The 16,266-nt window shown below is 33.5% G+C and overlaps 1 protein-coding gene across 1 annotated transcript in view; it reads right to left on the bottom strand.

Annotated features, from left to right (window-relative positions):
• Positions 1-16,266, bottom strand: part of LOC129005681 (diuretic hormone class 2-like) — a 122,622-nt gene that overhangs the window by 29,264 nt on the left and 77,092 nt on the right. Inside the window, exons 2-3 of the mRNA XM_054434645.1 lie at positions 14,914-15,017; positions 12,072-12,179 (exon numbers count right to left, since the gene is read on the bottom strand). Coding sequence (XP_054290620.1) covers positions 12,072-12,179; positions 14,914-15,017 — 212 coding nt within the window. The remainder of the gene's footprint in view (positions 1-12,071; positions 12,180-14,913; positions 15,018-16,266) is intronic.

Below are 16,266 nucleotides of genomic sequence, written 5' to 3'. Positions count from 1 at the left end.
GTTGCTATGCTGGTACTTGCAAGTTTTAGTACTTTCCTGTTTGTATTACCTGTGTTATCAAGCACAACAATCGGTGCTAAGACTAACTTTCTGCTTGAAAGCCACTAAAACTTTCAAACAAAATTGGTACTTATTTTTTTGAATAACATTACTTCACAAAGATTAAAGCCCGTATATGGTTTTAGAATATGTACACACATTAGGGAAGAAGTTAATGTCAACTAAATTGGCAGTATACATTGGTTTAAATCAACCTATTTATTCTTAGTGATAATTTATGTCAACCTACATATATTATTAATATGATACATGACACTTTATGAACAATCAGGCTTTTTTGTTTTAAAATTTAACCCCACATATTATATAAAACAATGTTCGTCTAGGTGTGTAGATTTGCAAACTGACCACGTTTTTTTTTAAGTACCTAGTGGATTTTAAATTTCCCATGTTATCCTTATGAAGAACATTTTTGTTTACATTATGATCAGCTGGATAATTTATTGCTGTTAATATTTTGATTGCAACTTAAAGAAACGTGTGCTGCAATAGTTGTGTAACTAGTGGGCAAAATGGCACTTTGCTGCACACGAGAGCAAAATGCGGCTATTGCGGAATGATCTCGAGTGCAGCAAAGGCCTTTTGCACTCGTGTTACACATTATATTTTTCCTACAGTCACTATAAAGCATATAAATAATTAGTCTTTCAAACACTCTACAACACGTTTTTAGGTTCAGCTGGCAACACAAATAGGTGCCCTAGAGAAAGTAGTGCCCAGTCCGTATCACTCCCCTATTTTTCCTCGGCAAGAAATGTGCTCCGTGACTTGATAATATAGTTCCGTATGTTTTTGTAATTTGAAGTGGTTTCCGCTCTTAAAAAAATGCTTTAAAGGTATTTTCTTGTTTATTAAGATCGTAGGAATGTTTTAAAAACGTTTAAATGAAAAGTCCAGAAAGTTCAGAAATACCGAAACTATAAACACGAAATGACAGGTTAAATCGTAGTTATAATAGACAATCAGCTGCTCATAGCATTATTATCTTTAAGTGTTGCCAACCTATTTCCAAACGTACACGGATTCCCGGATTACGTGCATAATAGAACCACGCTGTTTTGTGTTGTTTTGTTGGAATCCTGATGTACGCCAAAGTATAAACCGTACGACAAAGTATAAATATGCAGCAGTTAGCAACTTTCTGTACTATAAACAGTACAAGGACGCCAACTTTGTCGGGTGACTGTAGGAAAAGAATATTTAACATTTGTATAGATTTAATAGTACCAATATATGTGTACATCTATGAAAACAGAAAAAGAAAATTATTCTATAACCATTTATTGTACATTTTATAATTTTACCCGGGCAAAGCCGGGCTTTGCTGCTAGTACGTTTTTATTGATAGAGTTAACCTAAAATATGGTAAGAATATTTCAAGTTAACCCATAAATTGGGACTAACGGTATAAGTTAAGCCACCAATAGTTCAGGTTAACCTAAGAGTGGGTAATATCAGTATTGGTTAATATTGGAATTTATAATTTAGATACATTTGTTTTCAGATGTCAACATTTTATGTAATCCCATATGTAGGTAATAATAGTGCTAACATGGGTTAAACTGTATACTTTATACTTAAATATAAATACACACAGTTAGATAAATACTACAAAAAAAAACATATTCTTGATCAGGGGTATAGTATAGGTGCAGAGGAGATGGTTAATCATTTTATTGAATTTTCCAAATCAAATTTGTGATTTAAGTCAATTATTGTAATTGGTTTTAAAGTTAATTAGATGTCACATGAGTTTGAGTAAGAGATCGTTGTATAATGCATTGTAATGGAAACATATGTACTAAGACAAATTTGGAGCTATAACTTTAGACAAACAATCCTAAGTTTTAGTGGTGCACACGAAATATTTACAATCTAATACGATAGAATTACAATCTAAATAAACATTATTTACCTGCCTTAAAATAAATAGAAAAATGTTAAGTTTTTGTTATACACAGAAACTATTTTCATAACAATGTACAATGTATACAATATCTCAATGTACAATGGAACCGACCTAAATTTCCAAAATCTGGACAAGAAAAGCGTAGCAGAAACCAGCAAGTTGGTGAAAAATGGTGTTCAATAAAAACGAGATAAATATTTTTACAAAATCTCGGAAGTACCGATATAAAATGATTATAAATCTAAATTCTAAAATAATAAATTAATGTTTGAAAAACGACAGCGTATGACCAAGAGAGAAAACATGAGAAAATAATTTGAAATAAATTACAGATTTACGTACTATACTCCAATTCCCTGCACCTTTAACCGTCAAGGAGTTTGATTCTTAAAGGTTAACTGAGAGCTCAAGACTAATTATCGAAGTGTCATTCGCAAACGCTAGTATACAATATCAAACGTTTCATACATTCTGGATTTAATACCTAATACTACGATCAGGAGAACTAAAATCACACCGTAATGTTATAATTCCTTTTTTATTTAATAACAAATTGTTTCACCCCCTTTCGCAACGAGATCCATGCAGTGGTCCGAAAGGCACTGCTCCGAAAGGCAGTGCTCCGAAAGGCACTGGTTCGAAAATCATTTTCGGACTACTGCCTTTCGGAGTACTGCCTTTCGGAGCAGTGCCTGACCATGCTAAATCTGTCGGACCAGTGCCTCTCGCAACGAGCATTTTCTATACCAGAAACAATAGGAGAATTACAAATGTACCAATCATACAACACAATAAACATGTTGATTGAATTAAATAAAACTAGAGGTCGTCCAGTGGTCGAAACTCGACCAAAAATATTTAATGTACAGACTTTATTTTCATTCCACACTTTGAATAGAACATGTGATTGGAGTTTCTTCCATTTGTTTTGATTTTCTGTTTATATTTCGTTGTTATTTCGTCACCAGCATGGCAACTCATAATATCCATGTTACATTTTTCAAAATTTTAAATTCATTTTTTGTGCTTATTTTTGAGCCTATTTTAATTTATAAAGGGATTCTGCACACCTACAGGAAAATAGCTTTCTAACAGTATGCGTAGATTTTCCCTACGATGCACACGAGCTAAGAAAAAAGGTTTTAAAGAAACATGCTTGCCTATTAATATATAGATAGATGTCTAGCAGCATCAAATAACTAATTTTGCTATGAAAAATCCAGGTTTTCAGGAGACGGCAGCTTTTTTTTGGCGAAACACTGGTTTCTGATACAGCAATCCGGGGCAAGATACAATAACTTCAAGCTGCGGTTAGGCTACGTAGGAAGATGGATTGAACCTCAAAACGTCGGGTATTTTCACCAACAATGATTAGGTCTCCAACAAAATTTTAAAAGCCTGGAGCAAAGAATTGAGTACTAATATCCTAACACTACACTTATATCCTAATAGTCTGGTATTTAAATTGCGTAACATTTCTTATTAATTTGATTATCAGTATTACATGAGGGAACAACAAACAGAACCCTAATTTGTATAATAATTTAGGTTATACAGTATGTATTATGACTTTATCGGGTTGTATCTAAAAACATATTGCCTGACTTCAAAAATACAAGTAGGTTTTTACCAAAAGCAAATTATTCTGAAAACAGTTTTTCTCTTCGTTCTATGTTTGTAAAACTTCAGTGTGCAGATATCATATGCTATTTTTAATTCAGGGTTTACTTCACAATTTCACCTACACTCTTTTCTTACAAACAAGCAATAGTTTTCTAACATCCTTTTATTAATCTAAATTGCTTAAAAGTTGATTAAATAACAAGAATCAAGTAGTTAATAAGATACGCTCTATACCAAAACCAACAAAAACCGACCTTAAATTATCTTTAGCTAATACATAAAGATATGTATTATAAGGGGAATTTTTAAACATGGACTTATTCGGTTTCCATGTGTATTTACAACGGATAATCTTAGATTACAAATTATTTTTTAAAGAAGCAAGGAGTAACTGATACCACACAGTATTGAAACAGCGCTGCGGGTGGCAGTATATTGAAAACAAAATTATGTTTACCCACACAATTGAATATTTCACTACAAAGGTCTGATGCCGTTGGCAATGCACATTCTAACTTTTAACTTCTTCCAACAGACTCTCTTTTCTTCCTTGTTGCAGATTGTTTACCTTTGTTAAACGTACACAATACCGTATAGTTGGAGTACTTTCTTTGAGAGAGACAATAGATAATTAAAATCCTTACTTTAGTTTTGGTGTTAAAATACTCAGGGCCGCTCTCCCCAAATCAAGTTTAACTCTGATCGCGGTTTAAACTCTAGTTTAACCTCAGATTCACTTTCCCCAAAATAATTTCTCCGTTTAAACTAGGTTTAAGTTAACCCTAGGGGTGAGGCTGGTTTAACTGGCGATCCGTGGGTTAACCCAGGAGAGAAGAATAATAGCTTGATTTTGATTGGCTCTTGGCTGACTTGTTACGTTCGGCAGACGGCAATGGCAAATATCCTTGTTTGACATTTGTTAAACTTAAACATAACCTAAAATAAATTGAACTGGAAATTTAAGAAATAACAAACCAGAACCTATGTAGACAATTAATTCATGACTATTTCAAATTTAAAGATATAAGGCTAGAGATATACAGTAATGGTTTTAAGGTTTTTAAATGCGTAGAGTAGGCCTAAATTATTATATTTTCGGTAGGTAGTATCGTAGTTGTGTACAATCGATAGGTTACCTTGACCACAGCAACGCAACAGTGGTTGGAAAGTTTGCTCATAAGAAGCCTTTTGGTTTGATTTTATTTTAACACGAGTCTTACACTACACAAAAGTAAATATTAAACATTCGGGCCTAACCACTAGTCTATTATTATCATGTGTAAATTAACAACTACTGCAGTACGCCTAAAATTAAATTTAGTTTAGAAACATCGAACGTGTCTAATGCTGAGTAGCCTAGGCCTGCCATTACAAAGGATAGGCTCTAGTTTTTAATCCACAAACATTAATTTTGCGTCTTTCCCAACATTTTATTTCCCCATGATTGTAAATGCTTTTATTTGATGCATACAGTAGGCCTACTGTTTAATTAAGTTTGAGCTTAAATAAACACAATAAATGAAATGCCTATAAATTAGCATCAGTACATTTTATTAGCCTGCAAATAAAAATGTTTCTTTTTAATGTCAACAATTGGAGACAATGACACGAAACCTAATACAAATAACCAAAACATGAGAAAATTAATGACAGATATGTCATAGTGGGAAGTTAAACAGCTAATATTGCAGACAAAATTGCATAACAGTGTTGCCAACATTGTTGCTTGCAAAGAAAAGCTAGGTTAAACTAAACTTTCATGACAAAATAGTGGGGAAAGCCATCCTAAGTTTAACCCACGGATTAAAGTTAACCGAGATTAAGTTAAACTTGATTTGGGGAAAGCGGCCCTCAGTGTTTAAATTACCACAGCTGATCAGCTGTAAAACAGCTGTTGGTAAATCATTGTATAAAAGGAACATTTAAACAATTATTTTACCTACTTTTATATAATAAAAACTCTTCTTGCACCGTCGATCTAATGTTCACTTTTACAATAAATATTTGGTCCGGTAAATGGAAATGGGCAGGCCTAGTATAAGAAGTCGTTCACAAATTCGTAAAGGAGGGCCTTGTAATGTAGTCCAACTTCGGTCAAACTTTGGAACAATAGCTGTTTCCACGGAATGAATAAGAGTATAATTTACTCACATTTGAAAATGCTATTATCTAAAATCATATTCTTTGTTGCCCAGGGACAATAGCACCACTTACGTGTGATTAGTAGGCAAACGTTCTCAATCAGTTTAAAATTCCAAATAGGAAAACATAATATAAGTGCAGGAGGAGAGAATAGCACAAAAGCAGCAAAAACACAGAATAAACATTGTTATAAAATAATTAAAACACACGAGGCTATCTGCTCAGAATCTGCTGACTTAATATTCTAAAATCTTAATTTCGACTGTACTCGACAAATTTGTCCAGCAAAGTTGAATTTTGTGCTTGATTACTTAAAACTAGTATTCCTTTATTATTCTTCAATCTAAATTACTATGTTTTCATATTATAAATGTTGAGTTAATTCGGTCATTAAAAGAACTATATCCGTTCATGCAGTCAGTGACTTTAATCATACGGTTGAAATGATAAATGTAATGTTATAAGTTAGAATTCTATGATTTGAATTGTACTAAAATGCTATACAACACAATTAATTAAAAGCTATTCTTCCGTAAGAACAACTCCAATCAAGCAAACCTGTTAAGCTGTGTTTGAAGTAACTCTAGGCAAAACGAGAATTTAATAATCAACAGTGAAAATTGGGTAATAATTCGTCATAAAATCGAAAGATAGTCTTGAAATATTGCTAAAGGCATTGGCATGGAATTTGTACAGAAGAATTTTCATCATATATATTTTATTTGCATTTCAAGTTTGGTGGTTTCAAGTTTGAGTGGGCTGAAGTAGATTAAAATTATGATTTTTTTCAGGGTCGGTTTTTAAATGTGAGTCCTATGTTTGTAATGCCAGAAGACACGAAATACCTCAATTATTTGGTTGATATGATTAAAATAATAAGTAAACGATTAAAGAGAAATTAAATTGTATCAAAATACATATACGTATAACGAACAAAAAATACACAGAATTGTATTTTCACTGTATCCGTAGGAACATTTATAGAAGAGCATTTTGTACTAGGTACTGCAGCGATACAACTTCAGAGTATTTTATTAGAACAACAAAAATAGTTCTGAAAGTTTCACCCAGCTCCCGCCTTATGACACGGTTTCCCGCTGTTTTCATCAAACATATTGTGTGGAAATGTGCGACTTTGAGGTTCGCCGCTTACAAAGAGTTTAATTACTTAACTTTAACAAACTCATCGTGAACCGCAGCTCGTTAAAACGTCATTGCAACTCACGTGGGACTAGGCTGTTGTCTACCAAGTTGCACATCGATATGGTTGACTTTGTTTGAGAAAGGGGTATGTTTGGTGAGTTAATGGTTTTGTCGATAATGTAAAGTATGTCATACGATCGTTTTTTGACTTCAATAGTCAATGATAGTATGGTTTATTATATTTAGAACTAGCTGTGTACCCGTTCTACGCACGGGAATCTTATAGTATTCAGTTGAAACCTTCTTATATAAAGAACAGCAGTTGGTTTGCATTTTCAGATATGCTGGCCAAACTATATTATAGGCCTACATAACTTCATTTTATGTTGTTTGTTTTCCGGATCGGTATGACAATCAATAAATGGTTAAAAAGGCGAGTTAGCGTAGCGAATGAGCTAACTGAAGGCAAATGAGCGCAGCGGACGAGCTCCAACCAGGACGTGATTGAGCCATGCGAACGAGATCATCTTGAAAATTAAGAAGTTAAACGGGGCAAAGCCCGCGGGTTGTTAATATAATGTTTAGCAAGACGATATTGGTAACCTGTTGTAAGGAGCGGATATACACGTCTTGGTGTAATGACCCGAGACAGAACTTTGCCAACTTTGCCACGATATTTCGACCCGGTGTTCTCCTTGTGTCACATGGTATTGCGACATTGTTAATAATCTGTTTAACATTCTGATTTTAACAAATTTTCCCTATAGAGAGATGCTATTACCGTAGGTGATACGGAAGTAGCTAGACACGAGACCGATTTGCTTGTTTTATTTCGACGTCCCCAGAGGCCCAAGCACTATTTGTTGAAATATATATAGCCGTGAACATGGCGACTTAAGTAGTTTTAGTCCGATGTTGACGAAATTCGGCACGAATGTGTAGAGTTAAATATATACTTGAATGAGATCGTGAACCAGCAAAATCGGGGAACTTAAGTTAAGTTTTACGAGGTTTTGAAATTTTCCCGTAAAAAATTTACCCCATTTTTACGCTTTAAAACATGGAAATGGCCAATTTTTATTACACCCATAAAGTTAACTAAGTTAAAAAATAATCAGGAGTTTTCAATTTATGATTTTTTTTGTTTTCGTAACCATTAGGCGTACAACAACGCTTCAACTCTCACAATCTTTTTTCAAGCTAAACGAAATAGTTTAGAAATAAATCGCAAAATATTTTCGGAAGATCAAACATGAGAAACTAAAATTTTTACCCCATAAAATCCCTGTTAATCCCCTTCCCCACAGTCCGATCATGCTGGTTCACAATCTCTATCGTATAAATGTAGGTTTACACGAATTGTGTTTTTGGCCCCTTGGAACGTTAAAAACGAAAATGTAAATCGGTTCCGGGTCTATGTCTTACCATAAGACCTCTGGTAACAGATTATTTCTTATATGGGAAATGTTCTAGAATTACGTGTAAATTTAAAAGTTCCTACTTACAAATAAACAAATAACATACTAGTATGTTGATACTATATAATACTTGTGTGACTTATAACACGATATATAATTAGAAACGGAGACAGTTTGAAGATAGTTCATCTTGATGCTATTTGGTATAACACTAAAGCACTAATTTAATAAATTCAAGTTAGGTTCACAAGTTTTGCCCTAGTTTCAACGTGTAGACGATAATCTAGAAAACCAAAGTGCATAATTAATTTAACTTCTAAAAATTAAACCTTCAACGTATTAATGTCTAACTTGTAGCACATACGGTTGATAGCACTAAGAACTGATGAATCATTGCTTTCGAAGTTCAACTAAATTAAAAAAAAAATATGTGAAAACGTTCATGTCTTGACTATTGAGTAGGCCGGTTACTGTGTTCAATCACACAATGATTTAATTGGAGGTTTGATTAGTATAAAAATCATTAAGGGAGTAATATACAACATTTTTAACAAATCAAATGATTGACCACAGTTTTCTTAAATTCACACATAACAATACAAACCCTAAGCTAAATTCCAGGTTAGGTAAGTTCCACGAGTATAGCCTAAGTGAGGACATTGTTTAGGATAAGCTATAAAGGTAGACGAGACAACAATGACAAAAGCACGAAAGTGCTTCGCCTACAATGGGGACTCGTCAAATGTTCATAAGACTTGATGACCTGGGAATTAGCAAGTAGTTTAGAATTTTACAAACTTTCTACGATAAAAGTTGCAAGTTTCATACTGCTACTGGACCCTTGCGTATAGTGGACAAAATAGTTGCAAGTTTGTTTAATCTTGTTTGATATTTTTTACGACTTACTTTTATGAGCTAGAAATCTGTTCGTGTATGTTGTAAAGGTAAAGTAGACGTCTTTTAGACATAATATTTACATAGGTTATACTATAACAAGTTTACTTCAAGTATGGTTATTTGAACAATCTATATGTGTTCGAATACATAATATAATTTTTTCCTTTATGCATTACTTAATTATTGTACATCTGATTACCATGAAATTTAGGGATTTGTACTAAATGACAGGCTATACTTGGGAAGGTATATCCTACTGTTGCCTTAACATTTTGATAGGATTTTACAGTGAGCGCCTAGTAATAGGAAAGTTGGATTCTGAGAAAATAGTAGGGTTTTAAGTGAATCCTGTCAATTTATCCGTAAACCTTTGGTTAGTGTAATTCGATTACCAAAACGAATAAAAACATTCTAGATTAAATATATTATAGAACAAACTATTAAAATACTTGGGTTGGATATGATATTAGTTGGTTCCTCATAATAATGTCCCATTGCTTACATTGTTCACAAAAAATAAATAAAACTATTTACACTAATTTGCGATGTGACAAAATGATTATTGAAAGTTATTTTTTGGCCCAAACCACATTAAAACAAGAATATTTGTAAACTGGTTCCAAAAAAGCAATAAATCATGAAACAAATTTCAGTCAAGTCATTTAAATTATTGCTTTAATCGCTCCAGTTATTCACTTATTTATAGATCCAAATCTAAAACTTAATTTTTATTTCAAACATATTTTAAATTATTGTGCTATTGTAGGCCTATTTAGTAGAGAAAAACTAAAAAATTCACAAATTCACTGAATCACAGTATGCAAAATAACATCTAAATACAAAATTCAGTCAACTTCACAGCAATACTCGAATCAGATAAAATAGGATTAGTGAAAGATATAAACCATGAGTAATGCCCCATTACTCGACAATTAATCTGTTGTTTTATTAGTTCATTAGCATGTGACAGAGAATCTCCATTGCACAGTGCAGTCACTATTTATGTACTTTATTACCATATGCACCTCGTATATGACTAAATATTTCTGTATCTTGGATCTACTTTGATATTATGGCTCAAATCAGTGCAAGGTTTGTGTTATTTTTTAGTTTAAAATTTTAGCAGTTTTTTAATGGGCAGTTTAGTTAATTTTTGCAAATTTATTTTATAACGGATGTTTGGTTGTTTTTATCAACAATCAGAAATAATGGTAAAAATAGCCCCTCTTAAATTTGGCATTATTTTTGATTAAGTGAAGGAAAGTTTGGGTTTAATTTCAATCCGTAATTTGTAAAGTTTATATAAAAAAGAGTGTAAAAACCATGGTTTGTACATTGATATTTTAACCAACGAGTAAATAAAAATGTAAAATTTACCCTAAAATAGTTGGAAATATTTAGTGAAAAAAAAAGAAAAAACTTAAATACCAAATTATGAGCAAATTTGGCATTAAACAGTATCTATCGGTACTTCGGTAATTTGGGCTACGTTTAAAAACACCCTGTAGCTTACATATTGCAGTTGTGAGGTGTTTAGTAGGAGTATGTCATGTTTTAGTATTTATAATATCTAAATCATATTTATAAATACTAATACATCATTCACTAAACATATATCTATTATTTTAATGCAAATACAATCAATCAACTGTGTATAAATGCCCTTCATTTACATATACAGACCTTCACATCTTTACATTTTACGCCAGTTAAAACTTTTGATATACATTCTGCAATGAATGCAAGAGACGTCATACAAAATAAACAGTTGAATTACAACTCATTATTTTTCCGCAGTATTTTTAACGTTCCCTAGAAACTGCTTCCAATTACTGCATTTTCCATTCCAATTGTATCATTACACTTTATGCGCTCTTGATGGTAAAATGGTAAAAATCACACACAACTAATATTCTTGTAAAGAGAGTACCATTGTAGTGTAAGATGTAATAAACCACGAGTCCTTAAAGAAACTTATCAACAGTGCACATTATTAAGGAGAAATGTTATTGAGAGCTACACTTTGGAGACAAAATAAAATTTGAAACAAAATATTAGGCTTCTTTATTCTATATTTATTAATTTAAGTAATTTTAGATTTATATTTTTTTGTAGAAAATTCCATATAACGCTAATTTTCCCTAAACTGCTTGCGGTTTTTGCTAAACGATGCGTTTCAAGGATTTAAGGTCGCGTATCTAAGGTAGTTGTGTGAACCAAAGAAATTAATATTTAATATGTAAACGTATATAAAACTGTTTGTTAAACACTTAGGCTCCAAAACACCATTGGTAATTAGTGTAGTGTTTTTAGGCAAGGGTTAGCATGCGAAATTGAAAGAAACCATTAAATAATGGATATTGAATTAATATAAAGCATTTAGTCGACTGGTAAAAAATATTATTGCTTATCCATTGGGGTTTTGTGCAAAAGATTGCCTTACTTCCTCTGTTTACTTTCAGAACTTTATTTACTCACAAACCTGGGGATTATCAAGAGATTTTTAAAAAAAATAGCATAAAAATATCTTCTGGACCGATGAAATCATTCGTGAAATATCACAACGAAAGCATAAAAAGTTTTCTCAAATACTATACAGACGTTGTGGATTAACATTGAAAAATGGCTGTGGTTGAAGTTCTCTTCTTTTTGACACCTATTTAGTGTAAAAAAAATATTGGTAGGAAAAACTTAAAAATATAAACAAATATTCAATCAAAACATTTTTTGGGAAAACGAAAATTCTTCGTTGTCTTCTTAGCCTGGCCTTGCCGTTTACCGGAAATTTGAGCTTTACTGACTAAAGACACTGTACTGAAAAACAATTACTTCTCTCATTTATGAGAACGTACTCAGTAAATATAAGAGTATATACTCACTTTTCAAGATCGTTAGCTCTCATGATAGTCTGTCCCAGTCGGGTTAGAATTTCCAGCATCAGTTCTGGGTCTGCGTCATTCTCAATATCTGTCAGGTATCCCTTGTGCCTAGAAAATACGAAATTGATGATTACATGATCACAAATTTGATAACAGGCTCAAAATACATTTATCAAAGTCTAAATATAGGTAGGAAGTAGTAGTGCGTTTAGCAATATTTGATGGAACCGTAAATTTGTGTGTTTGTGTGTGTGTTCTTGGACTTCAGTGTGGGAGGGATTGGTTCGATTCCCGATGTAACACATATGGGTTGGCACTGCCTTCCCAAAAGCGTTATTTCAGTATAATGCAATTTTGTCTCTCCTTTCAATGTGCCACTTAGCTACGACATAAAGAAATAAAAATAAAAATCTTTTACAAAATGTGTGGTTTTGTAGTATTAGTTGGGCTGAAAAAATGAGGCCTTGAGTAGGGAAACCAGTAATTCTTTACTTAATTTTAATATTAAAAAAAAAAACTTTTCTTATAAAAGAGACAAAAAGTGATTGAATTAATTAAGCCCAAAAGGTAAAGGAGGGTTAAAAAAATTACTCTTGCCATGCACATTTTTGGGAAGTTTTTTGGAAAACCTATACACAATGTATTAGGTGTACCTTAAAAGTAATTTTGGTGATCAAAATTTTGCTGTGCAATTGAAAAAACTCGAAAAACAATAGTTCCTCTAAAAAGGAAAAAACTACAGCAAACCTGTACATATTTCAACTACACATAACCTTATATATTGCAACATGCACACCTTCTGCTCGATGCACTTATTAATTAATTGTCACAACAAAGGTCAAACAGACAAAGCATAAGTAATTGGTTTATGCAACGCTGCATCGTTGTTTCTTGCAACAACTGGAATATTCTCTATGTACATCATTAGTGATACAGGCCAATATTTGATGTGTAGGCCTGTAGAACTGATTGACATTGTATCCATCGTTATCTTTGTGTACATTAGTGGCCGTACTTACAGTAGGAGAGGCTAATGTCTAATGTTAGTGATGTTAGTGATCTGATGAGGTCGTTAGCCTTGTACATTAGTGATTCAGGCTAGAGTCGCAGATCACTGGACTTTCTGATAAGTCCATTATTTGGCCAATTTTACATTTCTTTTTACACATGGGTGCTGCTCTAACGAATCAATATTTTTACAGTGTAATTGTATACCTTTAGTTTTAGGAGAATCATATGGTTTCAATGTCATCAGTTTTACATTGTTCTAAATGTATACACATAAATTTTTGTCGAAAACATGAGTAGTAGGGTTGTTTTTAAAATCAGTTGAATGCTGTTTTTTTTATATTTTGTATAATTCAGATTATAGTTTTTTTGTGAATTTAGCCTACATACTTCTCTTCGAACATGTCCACTTCCATCAGTTCCATCAACACCAATTCTTTGTACTTTTTCTAAAAATTTTCACGACTATTATTTCAAGTTCATAAGAAGAAATTAACACCATAATATTATAAAGTGGGAAGGAAATCTTCGCACTACTCTTTTTTTGACCCCTTCGTACATGTAAAACAATAAAGATACAACAATCGTTAGCTAAAAAATCGCCCAAAAAACTCTTGAACCTCAAGACCTAAAGATATTGTGTTAAATAATAATGAGACCTTGAAACCTAGTATTTCACCCTATTAATTGTTTATGAGTAGGTATTTTATTGTTTTATTCCTAGTTTATGGTCCCAATAAAAAAACTACAAAAAAGTAAGTCCATAGAATTTCTCTCTCAAAATGCACTATGAAAACAATTAACAAATTTAATTCAAGGAACCGAAGCTCAACATGGTCTATTGACAAACAAACATATCCAGCTAGCTTTGAACAGTAAACATATTAACGCCAAATAAAGAAATTATGACGGAATTTAGCAAAAACATCTCAGTCCACGAATATGTTTGGTAAGTAAACGTGAGTTGGAGACAGTTCATAATATCGTCCGATCGCAGCAATCAATCAATCGCAGTCTAATACCTACAGATTGAGCGAGAGGTTCCCGTAATACTCGGGGATTTACCTACATTCGTATTTTATTACCGAATCTGAAATGTTACACGACTGTGGTTATATCGGCTGAGTAACGCAATGGATAAAAATATTCAGTTCGTTTGTGCGTGATAAAACTGTGGATTCAAAAAGTTATAGTTTGAAATAAATATATAGATGTGCAGTGAAATTTATGTATGTTTAGTTTGATGTCGTTATATTTTTGAATTGAGAGATATTTCTGAACCTGGATTATTTGTTGGATTGGTTTGTAATGGATATGTAATTTTTTGATACCTTTTTAATACTTGTAATACGAAATGTTTCCCAAAGCTGATAAATAGATTTGTTGGATAGCTCAAGCAACAATATAATTCAGTCTCAGTTATCTAAAGTACCTCTAATTAGTCTGTAACCGCTTAAGCAAATAACATTTATCACATCACAATCATAAGACATTTGTGCCACATTATGGTTTTGTTGGAAACGTTAATTTTTCTCAACATTTAGGTAAATGACTAGAACAATAGCAAATTCGTGTACTATTAACATAATATATTGTACCTGTACAGTTAGAAAACAGTTAAAGTATCCTCCTTAAATATATTTAAACTAATTATACATTTAAAATTTTATCGTTTCTCAGTAAGGACATATATAAACTTTTAAGGGGTTTCAGTGCATTTTTTCGAATGCAACAATGATTTCAGAGCTTACCACCAAAACTAAACTAACAATTTCGCATAATATTTACCTTTACATTTACTTACATTTACTACCCTACATTTACATTTACTTACCCTGAGTAGGGCAGGGACTGTGTGACGTGACTGATTGACAAAACAACGACCAGGACCAGCACTACAGATGAGCTGAGGACTACAGCTGATGAGGGCATCGTCATCTGAAACATGTACAAGGTAAATGTAGGACTACTAACTTGACTGATTGACAAAACAACGACTAGGACCAGGACTACAGATGAGCTGAGGACTACAGCTGATGAGGGCATCGTCATCTGAAACATGTACAAGGTAAATGTAGTACTGCCAACTTGACTGATTGACAAAACAACGACCAGAACCAGGACTACAGATGAGCTGAGGACTACAGCTGATGAGGGCATCGTCATCTGAAACATGTACAAGGTAAATGTAGGACTACTAACTTGACTGATTGACAAAACAACGACCAGGACCAGGACTACAGATGAGCTGAGGACTACAGCTGATGAGGGCATCGTCATCTGAAACATGTACAAGGTAAATGTAGTACTGCCAACTTGACTGATTGACAAAACAACGACCAGGACCAGGACTACAGATGAGCTGAGGACTACAGCTGATGAGGGCATCGTCATCTGAAACATGTACAAGGTAAATGTAGGACTACCAACTTGACTGATTGACAAAACAACGACCAGGACCAGGACTACAGATGAGCTGAGGACTACAGCTGATGAGGCCATCGTCATCTGAAACATGTACAAGGTAAATGTAGGACTACCAACTTGACTGATTGACAAAACAACGACCAGAACCAGGACTACAGATGAGCTGAGGACTACAGCTGATGAGGGCATCGTCATCTGAAACATGTACAAGGTAAATGTAGGGACTACCAACTTGACTGATTGACAAAACAACGACCAGAACCAGGACCACAGATGAGCTGAGGACTACAGCTGACGAGGGCATCGTCATCTGAAACATGTACAAGGTAAATGTAGGACTACCAACATGACTGATTGACAAAACAACGACCAGGACCAGGACTACAGATGAGCTGAGGACTACAGCTGATGAGGGCATCGTCATCTGAAACATGTACAAGGTAAATGTAGGGACTACCAACTTGACTGATTGACAAAACAACGACCAGAACCAGGACCACAGATGAGCTGAGGACTACAGCTGATGAGGGCATCGTCATCTGAAACATGTACAAGGTAAATGTAGGGACTACCAACTTGACTGATTGACAAAACAACGACCAGAACCAGGACCACAGATGAGCTGAGGACTACAGCTGATGAGGGCATCGTCATCTGAAACATGTACAAGGTAAATGTAGGACTACCAACTTGACTGATTGACAAAACAACGACCAGAACCAGGACTACAGATGAGCTGAGGACTACAGCTGATGAGGGC

Source organism: Macrosteles quadrilineatus, unplaced genomic scaffold (assembly GCF_028750875.1).
Source record: "Macrosteles quadrilineatus isolate MER2022 unplaced genomic scaffold, UCM_ALF_1.0 Scaffold_30__1_contigs__length_1495292, whole genome shotgun sequence".
Classification (NCBI taxonomy): domain Eukaryota; kingdom Metazoa; phylum Arthropoda; class Insecta; order Hemiptera; family Cicadellidae; genus Macrosteles; species Macrosteles quadrilineatus.
This window is presented reverse-complemented; position numbering and strand designations above follow the sequence as displayed.